This window comes from Mustelus asterias, unplaced genomic scaffold (genome assembly GCF_964213995.1).
Source record: "Mustelus asterias unplaced genomic scaffold, sMusAst1.hap1.1 HAP1_SCAFFOLD_63, whole genome shotgun sequence".
Classification (NCBI taxonomy): domain Eukaryota; kingdom Metazoa; phylum Chordata; class Chondrichthyes; order Carcharhiniformes; family Triakidae; genus Mustelus; species Mustelus asterias.
This window is the reverse complement of record NW_027590128.1, coordinates 216,251-239,330: the sequence shown is the minus strand read 5'-3', so window position 1 is coordinate 239,330 and position 23,080 is coordinate 216,251. Positions and strand designations below refer to the sequence as shown.

The following is a 23,080-nucleotide window of genomic DNA, read 5'->3' as shown; positions in this document are numbered from 1 at the left end:
GAAGAGTTCTTAGAATGCTGTCGGGATAGTTTCCTTGAACAGCATGTTACGGAACCGACGAGGGAACGAGCTATTTTGGATCTGGTATTGTGTAACGAGGTAGGTAGAATTAAGGATCTTATTGTGAAGGACCCTCTTGGGTCTAGTGACCACAATATGGTCGAATTTCTGATTCAGATGGAAGAGGAGAAAGTTTGGTCCCAAACCAGTGTCCTCTGTTTGAACAGAGGGAAATATGATAGGATGAGGGATGAATTGGCTAAGGTAGACTGGGAGAGCAGGCTGGCAGGTAGGATAGCTGAGGAACAGTGGAGGATTTTTAAGGAGATCCTTTTCAGTTCTCAGCAAAAATATATTCCAGCAAAAAACAAGGATTGTAAGAAAAGGGAGAACCAGCCGTGGATAATGAAGGAAATAAAGGAGAGCATTAAAATAAAAACAGCTGCGTACAGAGTGGCCAAAAATAGTGGAGAAACAAGTGATTGGGAAAAATTTAAGAAACAACAAAGAGAGACTAAGAAAGCGATAAAGAAAAGAAGGATAGACTATGAAGCTAGGCTAGCAATTAATATAAAAAATGATAGTAAAAGTTTTTATAAATATATAAAAAGGAATAGAGTGGCTAGAGTGAATGCTGGACCCTTGGAGGACGAGAGGGGGGAGTTAATAGTGGGAAATGAGGATATGGCTGAGTCTTTAAATAAGTTTTTTGTGTCGGTCTTCACGGTGGAGGACACAAATAGTTTGCCAAATATTAACGATAGAGGGTTGGCAGCAGGAGAAATACTTAATACAATTAATGTTACCAGAGAGGCAGTGCTGGGTAGACTAATGGGACTGAAGGTGGACAAGTCCCTGGGTCCAGATGGAATGCATCCCAGGGTATTGAAAGAAATGTCAGAGGTAATAGTGGATGCGTTAGTGATTGTTTATCAAAACTCGTTGCATTCTGGGGTAGTGCCGGTTGATTGGAAAACGGCTAATGTTACGCCGCTGTTTAAAAAAGGAAGGAGACAAAAGGGGGGTAACCATAGGCCGGTCAGCTTAACATCTGTAGTAGGGAAAATGCTGGAATCCATTATTAAAGAGGAGATAGCAGGGCATCTGGATAGAAATGGTACGATCAATCAGACGCAGCATGGATTCATGAGGGGAAAGTCGTGCTTGACGAACATGTTGGATTTTTATGAAGATGTGACGAGGGCGGTTGATGGAGGAGAACCGGTGGATGCGGTGTTTTTGGATTTCCAAAAGGCGTTTGATAAGGTGCCCCATAAAAGGCTGCTGAAGAAGATTAGGGCACACGGAGTTGGGGGTAGTGTGTTAAAGTGGATTGGGGACTGGCTATCCGACAGGAAGCAAAGAGTCGGAATAAATGGGTGTTTTTCCGGTTGGAGGAAGGTAACTAGTGGCGTGCCGCAGGGATCGGTGCTCGGGCCGCAACTATTTACCATTTATATAGATGATCTGGAGGAGGGGACGGAGTGTAGGGTAACGAAGTTTGCAGACGACACAAAGATAAGTGGAAAAGTGAATCGTGTGGAGGACGGAGAAGATCTGCAGAGAGATTTGGACAGGCTGAGTGAGTGGGCGAGGATATGGCAAATGGAGTATAACGTTGATAAATGCGAGGTTATACACTTTGGAGGAAATAATAACAAATGGGCTTACTATCTCAATGGAAACAAATTAAAACATGCTACCGTGCAAAGGGACCTGGGGGTCCTTGTGCATGAGACGCAAAAGCCCAGTCTGCAGGTACAACAGGTGATCAAGAAGGCAAATGGGATGTTGGCCTATATTGCGAAGGGGATAGAATATAAAAGCAGGGATTCTCTGGGAGGCAAGAGAAGTGATTGCAGAGCCTCTGGCTCTGATCTTCAGGTCGTCGTTGGCCTCTGGTATAGTACCAGAAGATTGGAGGTTAGCGAATGTTGTCCCATTGTTTAAGAAGGGGAACAGAGACTTCCCCGGGAATTATAGACCGGTGAGTCTCACTTCTGTTGTCGGCAAGATGTTGGAAAAAATTATAAGGGATAGGATTTATAGTTATTTGGAGAGTAATGAATTGATAGGTGATAGTCAGCATGGTTTTGTGGCAGGTAGGTCGTGCCTTACTAACCTTATTGAGTTTTTTGAGAAAGTGACCAAGGAGGTGGATGGGGGCAAGGCAGTGGACGTGGTATATATGGATTTTAGTAAGGCGTTTGATAAGGTTCACCATGGTAGGCTTCTGCAGAAAATGCAGATGTATGGGATTGGGGGTGATCTAGGAAATTGGATCAGGAATTGGCTAGCGGATAGGAAACAGAGGGTGGTGGTTGATAGTAAATATTCATCATGGAGTGCGGTTACAAGTGGTGTACCTCAGGGATCTGTTTTGGGGCCACTGCTGTTTGTAATATTTATTAATGATCTGGATGAGGGTATAGTTGGGTGGATTAGCAAATTTGCTGATGACACCAAAGTCGGTGGTGTGGTAGACAGTGAGGAAGGGTGTCGTAGTTTGCAGGAAGACTTAGACAGGTTGCAAAGTTGGGCCGAGAGGTGGCGGATGGAGTTTAATGCGGAGAAGTGTGAGGTAATTCACTTTGGTAGGAATAACAGATGTGTTGAGTATAGGGCTAACGGGAGGACTTTGAATAGTGTGGAGGAGCAGAGGGATCTAGGTGTATGTGTGCATAGATCCCTGAAAGTTGGGAATCAAGTAGATAAGGTTGTTAAGAAGGCATATGGTGTCTTGGCGTTTATTGGTAGGGGGATTGAATTTAGGAGTCGTAGCGTTATGTTGCAACTGTACACAACTCTGGTGCGGCCGCACTTGGAGTACTGTGTGCAGTTCTGGTCCCCACATTACAGGAAGGATGTGGAGGCTTTGGAGAGGGTGCAGAGGAGGTTTACCAGGATGTTGCCTGGTATGGAGGGGAGATCCTATGAGGAGAGGCTGAGGGATTTGGGATTGTTTTCGCTGGAAAGGCGGCGGCTAAGAGGGGATCTTATTGAAACATATAAGATGATTAGAGGTTTAGATAGGGTGGATAGTGATAGCCTTTTTCCTCTGATGGAGAAATCCAGCACGAGGGGGCATGGCTTTAAATTGAGGGGGGGTAGTTATAGAACCGATGTCAGGGGTAGGTTCTTTACCCAGAGGGTGGTGAGGGATTGGAATGCCCTGCCAGCATCAGTAGTAAATGCGCCTAGTTTGGGGGCGTTTAAGAGATCCGTAGATAGGTTCATGGACGAAAAGAAATTGGTTTAGGTTGGAGGGTCACAGTTTTTTTTTTAACTGGTCGGTGCAACATCGTGGGCCGAAGGGCCTGTTCTGCGCTGTAATGTTCTATGTTTCTATGTTCTATGTCTTGATGCACCTGTACAGGGCATTGGTGAGGCCGCAGCTGGAATACTGTGTGCAGTATTGGTCCCCTTATATGAGGAAGGATATATTGGCATTGGAGGGAGTGCAGAGAAGGTTCACCAGGTTGATACCGGAGATGAGGGGTTTGGATTATGAGGAGAGGCTGAGGAGATTGGGTTTGTACTCGTTGGAGTTTGGAAGAATGAGGGGGGATCTTATGGAGACTTATAAGATAATGCGGGGGCTGGATAGGGTGGAGGCGGAGAGATTCTTTCCACTTAGTAAGGAAGTTAAAACTAGAGGACACAGTCTCAAAATAAAGGGGGGTCGGTTTAAGACAGAGTTGAGGAGGAACGTCTTCTCCCAGAGGGTGGTGAATCTCTGGAATTCTCTGCCCACTGAGGTGGTGGAGGCTACCTCGCTGAATATGTTTAAAGCGCGGATGGATGGATTCCTGATCGGTAAGGGAATTAAGGGTTATGGGGATCAGGCGGGTAAGTGGTACTGATCCACGTCAGATCAGCCATGATCTTATTGAATGGCGGGGCAGGCTCGAGGGGCTAGATGGCCTACTCCTGCTCCTATTTCTTATGTTCTTATGTTCTTATGAAAGGCTGAGTAAATTGGGTGTTTATTCTCTGGAGTCAGACGAAAGAAAGGAGATTGTTTCCGCTGGTCAGAGAATCTAAAGGACGGGGACACAGTCTCAGGATGTGGCGCTGATCATTTAGAACTGTGTCAGATGCTATATCAGAGATTTGGTTCAGAATTGGTGGGCCGCATGTCCTGATTCTGCATTGCAGGGACACCATGATAGCAATAGATTTAGCAATGTCGAATTCAAATAAAATTAGACAAATTATATCAGTCCTGCACATATTATCAAACCTATTGTCATTCTCAGTAACTGATAGAAATTGATGCTGTGATTGTAGATATAGAACTGTAACGCACCATCACACCGAGCAAATCCACTGCCCGTTTAAATGTTGATCAGTGAAATTTTAATCAGCTTCCGCTATGAAACATGCGGGAACTGACTCAATAAAGTCTCCATTCACGAAAGAAGTGTTATTTCCTCTTACAACTTCAAAGCTTTTGTTATTTTTTGTACCATTTAGCGTGAAGATTTATACAGTAAGTGAACAGAGATTTGATGCTAAAAATACGTCCACATGTTCCCTCCGGGTACATAGCCACAGTGACGCACACAGAGGAGCAAACGTAAACATAGACGGTGAGCGTGACAGACGCTTAAGGACGACAAAGGCAGAGGCTTGACGCTCAGTTGTTGAACATTTGACTGCATATCAAAAGGTTCCTTGTTCAATTCGGGATGTCCTCTTCAGTATTTAACTGGATTTTTTTGTATTTCTGACAGTCCTTCAGTGGTTGGAAAGTTCTTTATGACGTCCGCTGGTCGGAAGAGGCTCTATAAAAATGCAAGTATTTAATGATCTTCAATCCCAGTCCTCTGTTTACTGACTCAAGTCAATGGAAATAGTTTGTCCATATTCTGCTCTATCAAACGGCCCTTTTTCCATTTTTGGCAGAAGGATTTAACCACTGCATCAAAACAACACTGTGGAGGTAAAGTAGTCGAAGGAACTTGTTTAGATTTGTAAACTATATCATCATGTGGTCTTCCTGTATCAGGTTTGGTGCAAATCGAACTGGCGTCAAATTTGCAGAGAAAAAGCTTCCAGCCTGATTAAGAATGTCGTGCGTTGCTGTGTCATCCTCTCTGGCGCGATCGGTCAGCGAACATGGTTATTAACCGAAAGATTGGTGATTCGAGACCGTCCGGAGATGGCACTGCCGCTGTGTTTCATTTTCCCCCACCAGCTTTTATTGTTACATAGTTTTAGTTTTTCTTTTTCATTTCGTCCATGGGCGTCAATGAAAGTATTTCTCATGTGCTTCCAGCTCTGCTGTTAACCGGTGTTATCGACATTACTAATTCAGTGAATATTCATCCCAAACACATTTGTAGTAATTTATATATTTCAAATACTATTAAACTTAATAACTGAACGCGAAACTTTAACTCATGGTTAATCCTGGGTTTCAATTTAATTTTCCCACCCACTCCACTTCATTCCCGGTTCAATCAGAAATCTGTCCATCCCAGCCTCAAGTGTGTTCAGTGAAAGAGCTACTCTCATTCCAAATTTCTTGCTCGTGGTTCTGGAGAATAGAAGAATGGTTAGTGATTAGCGCCACTGTCACACAGCTCGCTGGACCCTGTTCGATTCCCGGCTTGAATCACTGGTTGTGCGGGTTTTCCCCATGTCTGTGTGGGTTTCTTCCGAGTGCTGCGGTTTCCTCCCACGTTCTGAAAGACGTGCTAATTAGGTGAATTGACATGAACTGTGACGACTCGGGTAGCTTCACTGCAGTGCTAATATAAGCTGGATTTGTGACGAACAAATAAATTAAAGAATGAGAGGGGATGTCACTGAAACTTACACAATTTTGACAAGGCTTTATAGACTCGACAGTTGGGTGTGGTTTGCGATGGCTGCGAGGGGGACGGCTCTGGAACAAGTGTTCATAATTGCAGGATACAGGGGAGCCAGTTCGATCTGCGACACGGAGAAATATCTTTACTCTGAGGGTGGTGAACCTGTGGAATCCTCTGCCACACGAGTGTCTGGATAAATTGTTTATGTATCGATCCTCCAATGAGGTTTCAAAAGTGAGAAACTTATGAATGTTGATGCCGATTTGGTTGCGTTTGTACAAGAAATGCAGTTTTATTCCATTTCTGACGAGAAGTTTGTAAGTAGCTCAGATTTCATGCAGCAAAATGAATGGTATTCATTTTGACAGGAGGAACCAGCAGAGGCAATAAGTTGCTGGGGATAATTGACAAGATTGTGAAAATTAGCGATTTTGTTTCTCACCGCAGTTCAAACTGGGTCAACTATTATTCCTGTTTTCAATCAGGAAATAATTCCAGCTCCTCTTCATTCATGTGCTACGCGCATTCAATGAATTTTCATTGACCGGGAATCGAATGCGGGTCGTGGCAGTGGGAGCGCCGAATCCTAATCATTAGACCATCAGGGAAGATAACGACGCAACGTTTAGCCTGACTTTTCCACTTCAGAATTTTTTTAAATGCACAAGAAATATTTGTTGGACAAAAATCACATCCAGAAAGAACACGTGTGACTCCTTCAGCCAATGAAACACTAATTGTTGCTGTCTGGAACAAGGAATCAACAGTGAGGTCTCACAGGCTGTTCATGTGTATCTTGCAATTTCCAAAACCGACCCATCTCATCATGCTGATCCTGTGAAACGGATGAGGTAACACACAGCAGATGTTCATCGCTGCAAACTATCTGCTTTCCACCTCAGCATTGTGCAGGTTTAAAAGCACCGTTAAAGTTTAAGACTATCGTCATTCCACTGATCATTACCGACTTTCTGTGTATTTTATATTGTGATAAAACCTGTATTTATAATATAAACAGCTGATGGTAGACATTCTCTGCTGATTTGGCAGCATCTGTGGACACATAAAAATCTAAATATTTCCATGCGTTAGCTGTTTCTGAATTATAGCGATTGTTGCGTTTGCAAAGCGGCAAAATATTTTCAGAACAACTGACTCATTTCAAATTTGTTTTGTTAAATATTAAGGCATTACATTGTCTCACATCCATAGGACATTTACACTTCGCCATGTCCTGAATAATATTGTACAACTGCAGTCAGAGAGAAAGGAAAACAATTGGGACAAATATTATTTTCTGAATCTTACGTTAGATCAATGAATATGCCACATTGCTAAGGTTTCCAGCCGAATTGGAATAGGAGAAAACAAGGTTCTAAATTGCAATCAGACTGCACGGTTTGATATTCTCGGCCGGTCACATTGGTCATGAGCAGAGTTTCTATAGTGTAGGGGTTATCATCTTCATATCATCCAGGATAGGCTCCCCGATTCGAAACGGGGTTGAACATGATCGAAATTTACTGCTGGAAAGTTGCCCGATTGTAGTTCGTTGTTGGATGTGAACTGAATATGGATCAACCAAAATATTAATTTGTTCTTCATCAATTATTGGAAAAAATGCTGTCCGTGTGCAGCTGATGTCGGTTTGATGGATTATCCATGGGAAATGTGTGGGCTTAAGTGGGTTAAGGTGGCGACAACAGTCTCGGTCAGGCACCCTGGGCTTACATTCTCTGGATCATGTGTCAGCCATTTATGACGAAGGTATGGAGATATTTCTTCTCTCAAAGGCTTGTGAATATTTAGAATTCTGCAGCCGGCCAGAGGTGTGTGGATCCTCAGTCGATGAGGACACTGGAGGGTTGAGTTGGAGTGGTTTCTGAAATCTAAGGGAATGAAGGGCTATTGGGATAAGCTGGGAAATTGGGGTTGAGGTGGCGGATCTGCCTTGAATCAATCGTGGAGGAGGCTCAATGGGACATGTGACCCAGTTCTACTTCATTGATTCTGTTCACTATCAATACCAGATCCGGTACCAATGACGTCTGCTGACAGCATTGAAGTCTTGATTAAGGCGTATGGTCGAAACCAATCACTGCTGAATTTTCAATTAATTAACTTCATGGAGTACCTTTGATTTGATTTTTTATTGTCACATGCATTAGCATACAGTGAAAAGTATTTTTCTTGCGCGCTACACAGACAAAGCATATCGTTCATCGGGAAGGAAACGAAATATTGCAGAATGTACTGTTACAGTCACAGCTAGGGTGTAGAGAAAGATCAACTTAATCCAAGGTAGGTCGTGCATGTTAACACGTGAATTCCATGCAGTAGAATGTGTCGTTAAACATGTCAACAGCAGGTACCAGTAGACACAATGCAAATATAAATTGCTGTGGGCAATTGACGTGTTTGTGGAGCCAGTTTCCTTACATCGTTTCACCGCAGCGTTTCTGATAATTATCACGTTCGCCGTACACACGCAAGTTTCCTGGTTCAATCCTGGGCAGAAATGTATTAAACAGGAACAGAAAATGTTCGAAAATCTCAGCAGAACTGACGGCATCTGTGGGGAAACCAGCGTTTCAAATCTGGATGACCCTTCATCAGATTTCCTGATTCGACACACTGGCTCTGTTCTCACTTCACAGATGCTGCCAGACCTGCTGAGATTTTCCAGTATTCTTTTTGTGTGTTTCAGGTTCCAGCCTCAGCAGTATTTCATCTTTACAGAAACATTTCCAAATGTTTTCAATTTCAGAGTAACTCAGCTTTCAGAATTAATCACGCATTTGCCACGAATCATTAACTGCCGAGTATTTTCAACATTTTCTGATGGTAACGCCATGAATCAGCTTGTGAAAAGAACAAAACGGATGTTATGTGATATAAAGCAAGGGAGGATGATTAAATGAAACAAGCAGTGATGGATAAGGCAAGATTTAGCTGGCGATGGTGGAGGCCGGGTGGTCAAGTCGTTCAGACTCAGTCCATTCACCACCAAGGCCCAGAATTGATGATAAACTGTCAACTAAACAGAACATTTTACTGAGCGTGTAATCAGTTTCTGGAGGGGAAAGTATCTGAAAGCAAAGGAAGAGTATATCATTTGCTGCAGAAGGTAGAATGACTGTGTGACTATGTCTGTAGCGACAGTGACCTGGAATGAGGGAATGGAGACAGTAATGATGATCAATGAGATACAAATCTCTGATGTTGTTCAGCAGATTTACCACAAGAAGCTACAGAAGACGCAGAGGTTACGAATGATCTGTCAATGTGGTGAGCTACAGTGAAATTTAGTGGGGTCGAATGTATTATTATTCATTTTAACAGGAGGAAGCAGCAAGGGGAATGTAATGAAAAGTTGCCGGGGACAATTGACGGGATTGTGCAAGTGGGTTTATTTTGTTTCTTCAGGTCGTTCAAACTGACACAATGATCACTCCTGTTATTGATCAGGAAGTAATTTCAGCCCCTCCTCAATCATGTGCTGGTCGGCAGCAATAAAGCCTCTATTCCCTGACCGGGAATCGAACCCGGGCCGCGGCGGTGAAAGCGCCAAATCCTAACCACTAGACCACCAGGGAAGATTCAAGCAAGCATTTTAATCTGACCGATACATTGCAGCGTTTTTCAAATACTCGCGAAAGGTTTGTCGGGGAAAAAAAACCTAATGTTTCGATCGAACACGAATGACTCCTTCAGCCAACAGCAAATTACTGCAGATTCTGGAACTTAAAAGACAAACTTAAAATGCTCGAAAATCTCAACCGGCATGACGGCCTCTCCGGAGAGAGAATAGAGCCAACATTTCAAATCTGTATGGTCAGTCATCAAAGCTGAAGACAGGAAAAGAGGACAAGGTTGATACTTTAAGTGTGGGAGATGCTGTGTGAGGGTGGGAGCCGTGGGTAAGAGTTGACAAAGTTGTGATGGGAAAAAAATCAAAGGGAATGTAAATGGTGGCGCGAAAAGCAAAATACTGCGGTTGCTGGAATCTGAAACAGAAACAGGCAATGCTGGAACATCACAGCAGGTCTGGCAGCATCTATGGAGAGAGAACAGAGCCAACGTTTCGAGTCTGGATGACCCTTCGCCAGAGGTCTGTAGATCCTCAGTTAATTAGAATATTGAAGTTTCAGGGGAGATATTTTTGGAATCTAAGGGAATGAAGGGCCATCAGGATACGTTTGGAAATTGATGTTGATTCCTGGGATTCGTCATGATCTCCTTAAATTGTGGAGGAGACTCCGTGGGACATGTGAGCCAATCCTACTCCATTAATTCCGTTCCCTGCAGCACCAGATCTGATAGGAATCACCTCTGTTAAAAGGGTCGGTGAGTGTTCTGAGCATTGAATTCGAGGCAGCAGCATTTGTGGGGGAAAGTGATCAAATGCCGCAAATGTCAGGTGTTCGGTTGATTTGTTTTACACGTCATGAATACTTTTTCTCGAACATGTTATTACGAAACGTTAATGCAGTAGGATGTATCATTACTCATTTTGACAGGAGAAACCAGCAGAGACAATGTCATAGCAATTGCTGTGGGCAAAAGATGGGCTTCTGGAGCCAGTGTGGTTGTTTCTTCAGTAAACCGGATCTGCTTGCCCTGAGGTCATCACCGTGTTTCTGTAGTTCGGTGGTTATCACAAGAGCCAGGTTAATTCTGAAAATATCTGGTGAGAACGAGGAATGATGGGACGTGTACATGATAGGATTTGAACTTCACTTCGAAAGTTCAAGTCCATCACTTTAATTCCTGGGCAGGGAATAAAGTCTCACTGTCTGTAATCCTGTTATTTATATTATGATGCAAAGATGCCGGCGTTGGACTGGAGTGGGTACAGTAAGAATTCTCACAACACCAGGTTAAAGTCCAACAAGCTTATTTGGAATTGCGAGCTTTCAGGAGCACTGCTCCTTCATCAGGTTGTTTGACTCCGCAATCAGAAATTCAGCCTGTGTGTGCTCTCGAAAGGAGCCACTTGAACACACGCTGCTTTACCCCAGCAACGTTTTAAGTTGGTAATGTCCCTGCTCGTTGTTCATGACGAAAACGACACCGCACGCACTCCTGCACTTAATCTGAGCCGTTAGACCAAAACTCAAATCTATTTTGGCAGCGGTGGGATTCGAACCCACGCCTCCGCAGAGACTGGAGCCTTAATCCAGCGCCTTAGACCGCTCGGCCACGCTACCACATCGAAATACATCGCGATCATGTTATTTAATGATATTGTTACTGAAATTCATTAAAAGCAATGAAACTTGGAAAGGCCAACAGGAAGCATGAGCTGCTCCTTCACTGATTCAGGTAAACCTGAACTGCGCAACAAACAGAAATCATCTCACGTCAGAAACACAATGAGCTGCAGTGAAGGGCCGGCATCATTTAAACTGTCCTTAAGCTCGTCTCTTCCCAATTTCCAGCCAGAAATTACAAGGGAACCTCCTGTTGAATTTGCTCAGGGTCTGCACTTAAGGACACGAGGCGAGATTATGTTTTATATCTTCATCCAGGCAATAACCCACATTTGTTTTCAGAGTTTGGATGGGAGCAATAAATCTTCAATTCCAGACCAGTAATCTAAACAGCAGGGAAAGAGTCAAACTCTAACCACCAGACCAGCAGCTTGCAGCGTGTTTTAGAATTTAATTTATCCACGCTGCTTTTGTTACTTTAATTTTCACGCCACTTTCGCCACAAATAGCTTTCTCCTGCAAAATGGCGCCCTCTGTTTCAACGCCAGTGATGTGTTCAGCCAATGACAACATATAACAAACACTCCAGTGCAATTATCGCTTTCGCTTCCGACGGTTCGAAACCGGACAGAAATATTTCCAAGTGCTTTTCAATGCAGAGTGCGGGAAAAAGTTTCATTATTCAGTGTCAATGTAAACGGTAAAATCTGACCAATTACCAGACAGATTTTACCTTGCAACAACTTCTCAATCGTTCATACGATGCACCCTATCACTGTCCTTCTCTTTCTATGTTTGTTCTTGAACTGTTGCACATGTGAAACTTCCAGCTCTGATATAAACTTGCAAACCTCACTCGGCTGATTCTAATAGATCTGTTTTCGATCAGAGAGTAAATCAGATCATTATTAATGGTTTGCTGAGAGCAAATAGTCCTCTTTTCCAAAGCGGGAATTGAAACCAGACATCACAGGGAGAGTGCTGAACACAAGCCACTGGACTACCATGGAAACCGGTGAACTGTGTTTTTCAAACTGACTTCACACGTGTCCCTTTGCTCATTATTTTCCGCTCAGATCTTTTTCACTTGTGACACGTTTCCTCTTCAAAATGTCCTGTTTGGGTGGAACATAATTGCCTCCTTCAGCCAATGACAACACGGATTGAATTCGCTGGGTCATGGAATTGATAGTGAGATGAAATGGTCCCACAAAATGCTAAAGTTTAGAAGGATGAGGAGGGAATCTGATAGAGGTATATAAAATTCTAAATGGATTGATAAAGAAAAGGTAGACCAAAAGTTCCTGCCCATGGGGCAATCAAGGACAAGAGCTCACGTGTATAGTTTGAGAGCCCGTGGATTTAAAACTGAGGTGAGGAGAAACTACTTCTCGTAAAGGGTGGTGAATTGGTGGAACTCGCTGCTCCATAGCACGTTGGAATCTGAATCGTTGAATGATTTCAAGAAGGGATAGAAATATTTCTGATGAAGAAAAACACATTAAAGGGATATGGAGAATAGGTGGGGAGGTGGATTTCAGATCAAGGAGAGGTCAACCATGATCTGATTGAATGGCAGAGCAGGATCACAGAGCTGAATTTGCCGACATCTGCTCCCAATTCCTATGTTCCTATGTTTCTATGTATAGCGTTCAATTTTCAAGCCCACCAACCTCATCACTGCGGTTTTGTTGAAATATATGAACAGTACGCCCTCTGGTTCCCCTTCACCCACAACGCATGTGAGTCCTGCAAGTAAATTTGTAATCGTCTCATTCTGTGGTGTAATCATTCTGTCATTCTCTGTTTCCCTCATTTATTTTCCCCTGGCTTCCACCATATCAGATGTTGTTATGTTTCCTCCCTGCTGGATTTCACTTCTTTTAAAATTCCTACATTTCTAAACATTCCGAATGTTAACGAAAGGTCATGGAGGTGAAAGTTTATCTTTTCTTTCCCTGTGCACAGACGCTGTCTGACTTCTTGAGTTTTTCCAACATTATTACATTTCATTGCAAATTTCTGATCCGCTGTTAGATGGCAATGAAAATATATTTAGTTGACATGCTTTTTTGCCGCGGGCTGTTGGTCGATGGATAAGATTCTCGCTTTGGGTGTTAAAATCCACAGGCTTGCGAGAGGTCCCTGGTTTAAATCCTGGACAAGCCCTTGCTTTGTAATGGACATGTCGTGGATTTTGTTAGTTTATTTCCCGTGACATGGCGGAATTGGTTCACATGGGGCATGATTTGAGAACCTGAGAACACACTGAAAGGCTTCCCATTGACTCTGTCTACACTTCCCGCTGTCTCGGCAAAGCAGCCAGCGTAATTAAGGACCCCACGCACCCCGGACATTCCCTCTTCCACCTTCTTCCATCCGGAAAAGATACAAAAAGTCTGAGGTCACGTACCAACCAACTCAAGAACAGCTTCTTCCCTGCTGCTGTCAGACTTTTGAATGGACTTACCTTGCATTAAGTTGATCTTTATCTACATCCTAGCTATGACTGTAACACTACGTTCTGCACTCTCTCGTTTCCTGGTGCATGAATTGTATGTTTTGTCTGTAGAGCGCGCAAGAAACAATACTTTTCACTGTATGTTAATTCATGTGACCATGAATCAAATCAAATTCTGTTCGCACAACACACTCACAGAGGTCCAGACATTTTCAAAAGGAGACAATGTTTGCAGACATTCATTTAATCCTTATTCACCCATTCAGAGGACCGCATGTTTTGTGGGTTCCGACAGTTGTTTTGTGTATATTGAGTTGCGGGTGATTGCTTCACTTTCTTTCCCTGTCTGTCTCTTTTTGTCGCTGGAGACCTGTCTCTGACTCTTTCACTTTTCAGTCTCTCTGTCTGTGTATCGATCACTGTTCCCTCTTTTGCTCTTTGCACCCTCTATTCTCTCGCTGTCTATGTTTCACCAACGTTCACTGGATTTGATCCTGTGATGAGGCGGTTGTGCGGGGAGGAGAGACTCAGTGGGATGATTTTGGGCTGAGAGGTGGTCAGATGGAAAAGTCTGAAAATGGGGCGATAGTTTGACTCCGGGCATACTGAGACGCTGTTTCCCCACCTGGTTTGAGTAGTTAGATCAAAAATATTAAGGCGAAAGATGTAAGAGGAGTTTGCAATGTTTGGAAGGAGATGCACCTCAGAAGTGCAAGATGTGAATGAAGTTGTCGATCATTGAGAGGAATGCATTCTAACCTCAAATATTCTGTCGGTTGATTAATCGCCAACTTTCTAATTGGAATAAGCTGAGATAGTAGATGGAAAAGCCATATTTGTCTCCATGCATTTGAGTATATGGAGTGCCAGTTCTGATATGTGTCCGTCTAGCTCAGGGTCGTGCATTTGAGTCCCACGTTGGGCTCTGTTTTTACTGGGTTAAGTTCCAGCAGTGTCGCCGCTCAAACTGAACCTTTTCCCATCCCGTTTTCTTTTAAAGTTTATTTAGTCGTCACAAGGAAGGCTTGCATGAATGAAGTTACTGTGAAATTCTCCTAGTCGCCAGACTCCAGCGCCTCTTCGGGTCAATGCACCTAACCAGCACATCTTTCTTACTGTGGGATGAAACACTCGCTGACACGGGGAGAACGTGCAGACCACACACAGATAGTGACCCAAGGCGAGAATCGAACCCCGGTCCCTGGCGCTGAAAGACAGCAGTGCTGAGCACTGTCCCACCGTGCCGCTCTATGAATTTCACAGTTGCTACTTTCATGAGCTAAAGCGATCTCTGCTTCCCTGGCAGTCGAAGAGTTTAGTGCTTAATTCAGCTAGAAGTTTTCTTCTCATTTTGCGCGAGATTGGAACCAAGATCTGGGAGATTGTGTCAGTGGAAACAATAATCATCCCCATTGCCATTCAGTCACTCCAACCTTACATCCTGTCACCAGGTCATAAAAATAGTTCTTGTCCTCTTTTTTTCCTTCACTCTGTAGTTACTTGTAAACCATTAAATCTCTAACTTCTTCCATTTTGGATATAACGTCAGCGACCCGAAACATTCACCCTGTTTCCCTCTCCAAAGACGACGTTTGACCTGCTGAGTGTTTCCAATATTTTCTGTTTTGAAATGGGATTTTCAGTAACTTCAGTGTTTCTTTTTCTAGTTCAATGTGGATTAGTTTTCTTGGACTGAATGTTCCCTGTTTAAATCGTTAAAGGGCCGAGGTATTAAAAAATAAGATACAAGAATGTGTCACCCTATTTGACATAAAATGAAACAAAATGAGGATCAATCATTCCAAAAGATGTTCCTAATTCAAAATATCTTTTGCAGGGGGTCCACCTCCGGGTGCCATTCACTCACTCATCTGTCCCAATTGAAACAAGAAGTCGGACGGCGAGAGTCCAGATTGCTTAGCGTTACACCAAGGAAAAGACAGCACTCTGACCTATGACACCAGACCTTGCTCCCACAACACACACACACACACACACACACTTGCTCAATAATTGCCAGTCTCCAGTCGAATGGTTGCTGTTGTGTGACACCAACTGATTCTTTCTTTCAGCAGATGATTTAAAGAGTAGCGAAAGATGAAAAAAAACATTGCTGATGTCGGCATCTATCGCCGGTGGCTCAGCATTGTGCAGTGTAATGGAAGTTGAACTGGCTGACAAATTGTCCTCCCGATTCCTGCTTTATGAAGAACTGAAATAAAAGATCCATCGACAAATCAATCCTCAACAATGGCAAAGAAGAGCAAGGGTCCGCCTAAATTTAAACTCGGTTCGCTGGATTCAGAGTGGTCACCATTAGACCAGAGGACCTACAACATAGCAGCCGGCTGCAAATGGTCACTCAAAGCATTTGACCCACTTGCTGTTGCTGCCACATTGAATGAAAAAGGTCACATGCTTTGAGTAACCATTTGCATCAGGTGGCTCTATTCCTGTTTCTGTGGTGTGACGGTGGGCACTCTGGACTCCGAATGCAGTAAGCGGAGTTCAGAACTCGGTGAAAGATTGTTTTTATTTGCTGAAGACGATGATGAGTTTGCTGAAGCGCATTTCATTTTTAATTCTCAGAAAGTGGAAAACTAAACACTGAGGAAATTTCAGCAAATTCCACCGCAATCACATTGCAGACGATGCAGCGAATGACTCTCCCGGCGTCATTGCATCAGCTCCAGAGAACGATTGCTCAAGAACACAAAGGGCTGAGAAGCAGAGTCACCACAGTGGGCAGGGGGTCCACCTACATGTGTCACTCATTCACTCATTCATCCCAATTTAAACCAGAATTCGGAGGCGAGAGGCCAGAGTGCGAACCATTTCACCATGGAATCGACAGCAGTCTTTTCTCCAGAACACACGCACGCACCGACTCTCTTTCTCTCTCTCACGCACTCACACACACACACATTTTGCTCAATAATTGCCAGACTCCAATCTAATTGTTATTGTGTGACACCAACTGCTTCTATCTTTCAACAGAGGAGGTAAAGAGGAGCGAAAAGATGAAAAGCACTGATGTTGCAGGCATCTGGCGCCAGAGGTTCAGCAATGTGCATTGGAACCGCAGCTGAACTGGCTGACAAATTGTCCTCTCGATTTGGACTTGGTGAGAAAATTAAACGCCCTTTAGTATATCCATCATCTGCAAATTAAAGCAAGGTTCCGCCGAGATTTGAACTCGGATCGCTGGATTCAGAGTCCAGAGTGCTCACCATTACACCACGGAACCCAGCACACGGGAGCAATCTGAAAATGGTCGCTCAGTACCTGTGCCAATTTGAACAGCAGGGCGAAATATCAGTCCCATTGCACAATTCCGTCAATTACCCACAGCAATTCATATTTACATTGCCCTTGCTGATTCCTTCCGCAAAAATGAGTAAGCTACCTTCAACTGCATTATATTTCACTGTAGCTCACCACGTTTAAAGAGCAATGTTAGCATCGAACTTTTATAAACCTGTTGTGTTAAAAATGCTGAACAACATGGTCACCTCACTATAAGAAGGATGTGGAGACACTGGAAAGAGTGCAGAGGAGATTTACCAGGATGCTGCCTGGTTTGGAGGGTAGGTCTTATGAGGAAAGGTTGAGGGAACTTGGGCTTTTCTCTTAGGAGCGGAGGAGGTTGAGAGGAGACTTGATAGAGGTTTATAAGATGATGAGGGGGATAGATAGAGTGAACGTTCAAAGACTATTTCCTCGGGTGAATGGAGTGGTAACTAGGGGGCATAACTATAGGGTTCATGGTGGGAGATATAGGAAGGATGTCCGAGGTAGGTTTTTTACTCAGAGAGTGGTTGGGGTGTGGAATAGACTGCCTGCAGGGATAGTGGAGTCAGAAACTTTAGGAACATTTAAGAAGCTATTGGATAGGCACATGGAGTACTTCGGGATGATAGGGAGGAAATAGCTGGATTCTGGGTTTCAGACAAAGCTCGGCACAACATCGTGGGCCGAAGGGCCTGTTCTGTGCTGTACTGTTCTATGTTCGAACATCAGCATATCACAGCTCTGCTTTCGTCACACTGGAAACCAGTGTGAAAATATGAACAATTTAATGTCTTAAGAGACAGGGAGGAGTGTATGAATGTCGATAATTGGCACCGTGCACATTCCTGTCGTAAGTATTTGGGAGAATCAAGAAGATGAGATCCTGGTGATCCAGTGGTTAGGGTTCAGCCCTTTCAGGGTCGCAGACTGGCTTCGGTGGTGTGGTAGACAGTGAGGAAGGGTGTCGTAGTTTGCAGGAAGACTTAGACAGGTTGCAAAGTTGGGCCGAGAGGTGGCGGATGGAGTTTAATGCGGAGAAGTGTGAGGTAATTCACTTTGGTAGGAATAACAGATGTGTTGAGTATAGGGCTAACGGGAGGACTTTGAATAGTGTGGAGGAGCAGAGGGATCTAGGTGTATGTGTGCATAGATCCCTGAAAGTTGGGAATCAAGTAGATAAGGTTGTTAAGAAGGCATATGGTGTCTTGGCGTTTATTGGTAGGGGGATTGAATTTAGGAGTCGTAGCGTTATGTTGCAACTGTACACAACTCTGGTGCGGCCGCACTTGGAGTACTGTGTGCAGTTCTGGTCCCCACATTACAGGAAGGATGTGGAGGCTTTGGAGAGGGTGCAGAGGAGGTTTACCAGGATGTTGCCTGGTATGGAGGGGAGATCCTATGAGGAGAGGCTGAGGGATTTGGGATTGTTTTCGCTGGAAAGGCGGCGGCTAAGAGGGGATCTTATTGAAACATATAAGATGATTAGAGGTTTAGATAGGGTGGATAGTGATAGCCTTTTTCCTCTGATGGAGAAATCCAGCACGAGGGGGCATGGCTTTAAATTGAGGGGGGGTAGTTATAGAACCGATGTCAGGGGTAGGTTCTTTACCCAGAGGGTGGTGAGGGATTGGAATGCCCTGCCAGCATCAGTAGTAAATGCGCCTAGTTTGGGGGCGTTTAAGAGATCCGTAGATAGGTTCATGGACGAAAAGAAATTGGTTTAGGTTGGAGGGTCACAGTTTTTTTTTTTAACTGGTCGGTGCAACATCGTGGGCCGAAGGGCCTGTTCTGCGCTGTAATGTTCTATGTTCTATGTTCTATGTTCTATATAAAGGTTTAAATGCTTTGATAAACAAACCTGCAATACTTTCTGCTCGAAAGCAGCTCTGCCAGAAACAGTGGAGTGAGATTTGTGTTTTTGCTTCCGAGTTGGAAATGTCATATGGGCAACAGGGTCAGGTCGAGAACAAATACTGATAGTGAAAGACAGTGATAGTCTGCAAAGCGCTGACGATGGAGACGTTGATACAAGGTAAAATCTGTGTGGTAATGTGTCAGAGTTAACCATTTGCACTGACAGAAATATCACTCATTTCTGGATAAAAATATCGTGCTGAATGACAAGAAACTTCTCACTGAATTTAGCAGTAATCTATTTGACTTAGACTGATTCCAAGCAGTCTTCATTCAGAAAGCAGTAACTGTGAGATTAACAAAGTGGGATAGAGAAAGACTCAGTTTGATTGGTGACGCTGCCGGAGGAATGGAGAGCTGGAGTTCACCCAGGAAAGCAGCAAAGTTTAAAAATAATGAGAACCACCCAATGTTGCCCTTGTCCATCATTCCTTGTGTCAGTTAATCCATCCTGTTATGCTCTCTATCACAGACCTTCCCTTTTAATCTCTTTACTGATAGCCAAGTTCCGCACGCATGAGGACGGCCTCAACCGGGATATTGGGTTCATGTCACACTATCTGTAATCCCCACAGCTTGCCTGGACTTGCAGAATTTCACTGGCTGTCCTATCTGGACATCTCTTTAACCTGTCTTAATGCTCTCTCCACTCACAGAATTCCCACTCACCTGAAGAAGGAGCTTAAGGCTCCGAAATCTTGTGGCCTTTGCTACCAAATAAACCTGTTGGACTTTAACCTGGTGTTGTTAAACTCATTACTGTGTTTACCCCAGTCCAACGCCGGCATCTCCACATCATGACAATCAGCCTAACCCACACATCTTTGAAAAGGAAACCGGATCATCAGGAGGAAACGCACGCAGACAGGGGGAGAACGTGAAAACTCCGCATATACAGTAACCCGAGAAATTGAACCTTAGTCACTGGCGCTGTGAGGCATCAGTTCGAACAACTGTCCCAACGTGTCGTCCTTTCTACTGCATTCAATTTTACTGCAGCTCGCTGCGTTCAAAGGGCAGTGTTAGTATAAACCTGTGATTAAATCATGTTGTGGTAATTCTGCTGAACAACATGAATTTATCACCGTTAATGGACCGTGGGTTCCAGCCCCAGGTTGAGCGCGATTGTTTTTAAACTTTGCTGCATTTCTGGTTGAACTCCAGCTCGCCATTCCACCCGCAGTCTCACCACTCAAACTGAGTCCCTCTCCATCCCGCGCTGTTAATCTCACCGATACTGGTTCCTGAGTGAAAACTGCCTCCATTTCACTGGAGGTCAGAAAGTTTGCTGTTGAATTCAATTAAAGGTTTTCTTGTCACTGAGCCCGAGATTTGGACCCTGATCTGCAAGATCTTTGTGTCAGTGGAAACAATGAAATCCACCCCATTATCAGCCAAATTTTACCCCGCATCACCATCTCTATCGTCAGCGCTTTCCAGCCCATCGCTTTTTAAACATTCTTGACATGTGACATTTCCAATTCAGACACAAAGGAGGAAACCTCCCTGATACTAATTGCGATAGAACTGCTGCTAACCCGGAATTGTTGTACAGGGTATAGCAATAAATCGACATTCCCTGACTGAGAATCGAACCCGGGCCGCGGCGGTGAGAGCGCCGAATCCTAACCACTAGACCATCAGGGAAATTGATACGAATTCTTTAAAACACTAATTTATACATGGACCACCTGCCTTTTATTTTATGTTGGACATTTTATTCACCAGAGCATGTTTCTCCTTCAAAGTTTAATGTTTAGATGGAACACAAGTGACTGCTTCAGCAAATGAAAACAGCGAATTCTGTTAGTTGGAACATGAAATCGACAGTGAGGTGAAATAGTCCCGCAAGCTGCCATGTGACACTTTCAATTTCCAAAACCCACCAACTCCATCACTGTGGCTCCTGTGAAACTTACAGGGTAACACACGGCAGGCATTCATCACGGAGAGCAAGTGATTCAAGTCATTTACGAAACACTATCATGTCGCTTCTCTTCCTGTTTCTGTTCTCCAGCTTCCTCTGACCGTCCAGCTCCCAGGGTCAATTAGCTGCTTAATGCAGACAGAGACAAGTAGTGAGCCCGAGCTATACCTGGAAAGCAGGGGCAGGGAATGTAAGACACACGGTACTGAGAGGAGATGGAGTTTAGAGATGACAGTATAAAGAGATCCAGATATCTCATCTTCCTGATCCTCCCAGTAACTGATTACAGGAAGGTGCACACTGCCAATTACCCACTGTCACACTCTCCTTCCAGCCTTCAACACGGAGTTAAGTTTTGAAGTTTTTGAAGTATTGCTACAGTTGTTCAGGGTTTAGCACTGCTGCCTCACAGCGTCAGGGACCCCGGTACATTTCCGGCCTCAGGTGACTCTCTGTGTGGAGTTTGCACGTTCGCCCCGTGTCTGCACGGCTTTCCTTTCAGTTGTTCCACTTTCCACCCACAGTCCAAAGATGTGTGGATTCAGTGATTGGCCATGCTAAATTGCCCCTCAGTGTCAGAGGGGTTAGCAGGTTAAATACGTGGTGTTGCAGGGATTTGACGGAGGTGGGATTGTTGTTGGTGCAGGCTCGGTGTACCGAATGGCCTCCTTCTGTGCTGCAGGGAATCTATCATTCTATGAATTTGATAGGGTGTATGCTGAGACATTATTTTCCCTGGCTGTGGAATCTAAGACTTTCGCAGTAACTTCATTGCAGTGTTAATGTAAGGCTATTTGTGAAACTAATAATGAATAATAAATGAATAAACTTAAATAATGTTTTGATTCTAATTGTTAAGTTTAATGGGATAATGGAAGCAAATTTAAATTACGTGTAATTTGTTTGAAATCATTATGCATTAAAGAATGTTGATAACACCGGATAACATTCCATCCGGTAACACTTGATGGGTATATAGATGTACGAGACACGTTTTTTACACAGACAGTGGTGGGTGCCTGGAACTCATCGGGAGATGCAGTGGAAGCAGATACGATGGTGAGTTTTAAGGGGCGTCTGGACAAATACATGAATAGGATGGGAATAGGGGGATGTGGTCCCCGGAAGGGTAAGGGGTTTTAGTTCAGTCGGGCAGCATGGTCGATGCAGGCTTGGAGGGCCGAAGGGCCTGTTCCTGAGCTGTAATTTTCTTTGGTCTTTTGTTCTTATATATTTAATGACACCTCCGGGCCCATTGCTAACCCGCAACTGTTTGCCTATGAATGCTGATGAGGTCAAAACAGTGAAAACTACGTCTCTGGGTGGTCTTAAACTGATGTGGAGATGCCGGCGTTGGACTGGGGTGAACACAGCAAGAGTTTTAACAACACCAGGTTAAAGTCCAATGGGTTTATTTGGTAGCAAATAACATTAGCTTGAGAGCACATTTCCACTCCATCTGACGAAGGAGCAGCGCTCCGAAAGCTCATGGTATTAGCTACCAAATAAACCTGTTGGACTTTAACCTGGTGTTGTTAAAACTCTTGCTGTGGTCTTAAACTACCAACTTTTCAGTTAACAGCTGAACGCGCTGACTAATTGCGCCACAGAGACTGACAAAACAGCTGCTAAAGATATTCTAAACCAGGGTGCCAATGACCCAAATTCTATTTCTGCAAAACCTGTTCCAGAGCTACAGCATGACCGCAGCGTTTACAATTCTATATAAGTCTCTTTGGTTATGTTGATCCCGCAGAATCCCGCAGGATATAATACTTTCCACTCAATCACAAATAACATCATTCACAGCTGCACCGCCTTCCCAACATTGTGACCCATTTCCCTCAGGATTTCTTCCAGTATTTAATATTTTCCTGGTTTTCTCATCATTTTGAAATGAGATTCTCTTCGCTGTACAACACAAATGGAATTGCAGATCTGACGGACAAACAATGGAAAACAATTCACTGGGTAACAGAAATCCCACAGTGCTCATTTCCAGATTCACAACACTCAGCTTTTCAGTCAAATGAACGAATTTATGACTGAAAAGTTTTGGAAAGTTGGTAAAAATATTGTTAGTGACTTCCTCGGGTATTGTGTAAATGCTGTTTGAATATTTAGTGAACGCACTATAATCGATCAACTTTTTGATGAGCGTTTGGTCGGTGCATTGTTATGTTTCACACCGTTTGGAGTATCCTGTGTCCCAGGAATGGGCAGGAAGCCGCTGATTGAAGCTGCAGTTGCCGCTTTCTGCTGGCAGCGGATGGGTGATTGGAGAGTGCGTGGTAAGGTCCTGCTGCTTGTCCCTGTCCCACTCACTGTGGAACTGGGGTAGAGAGAATCATTGATCGTTTTGTTTCCCCGTCTATGTTGCATTATAGGAAGGATGTGGAAGCATTGGAAAGGGTGCAGAGGAGATTTACAAGGATATTGCCTGGTATGGTGGGAA

The 23,080-nt window shown here is 43.9% G+C and overlaps 2 protein-coding genes and 4 non-coding genes across 6 annotated transcripts in view; 1 reads left to right on the top strand and 5 right to left on the bottom strand.

Annotated features, from left to right (window-relative positions):
* The window catches only part of LOC144483316 (uncharacterized), a 37,710-nt gene extending 21,128 nt beyond the window's left edge, over window positions 1–16,582 (top strand). Inside the window, exons 3-6 of the mRNA XM_078202035.1 lie at window positions 4,737–4,801; window positions 6,045–6,171; window positions 8,527–8,663; window positions 16,491–16,582. Coding sequence (XP_078058161.1) covers window positions 4,737–4,801; window positions 6,045–6,171; window positions 8,527–8,663; window positions 16,491–16,582 — 421 coding nt within the window. The remainder of the gene's footprint in view (window positions 1–4,736; window positions 4,802–6,044; window positions 6,172–8,526; window positions 8,664–16,490) is intronic.
* LOC144483376 (uncharacterized) overlaps window positions 1–23,080 on the bottom strand; it is a 490,005-nt gene that overhangs the window by 394,594 nt on the left and 72,331 nt on the right. The gene's annotated exons all lie outside the window — the stretch shown is intronic.
* Window positions 9,344–9,415, bottom strand: trnae-uuc (transfer RNA glutamic acid (anticodon UUC)). Its single transcript has one exon. It is a non-coding gene; the product is annotated as a tRNA-Glu (tRNA).
* On the bottom strand, window positions 10,948–11,029 carry trnal-aag (transfer RNA leucine (anticodon AAG)). The gene has a single exon. It is a non-coding gene; the product is annotated as a tRNA-Leu (tRNA).
* On the bottom strand, window positions 16,669–16,740 carry trnaq-cug (transfer RNA glutamine (anticodon CUG)). Its single transcript has one exon. It is a non-coding gene; the product is annotated as a tRNA-Gln (tRNA).
* On the bottom strand, window positions 20,274–20,345 carry trnae-cuc (transfer RNA glutamic acid (anticodon CUC)). Its single transcript has one exon. It is a non-coding gene; the product is annotated as a tRNA-Glu (tRNA).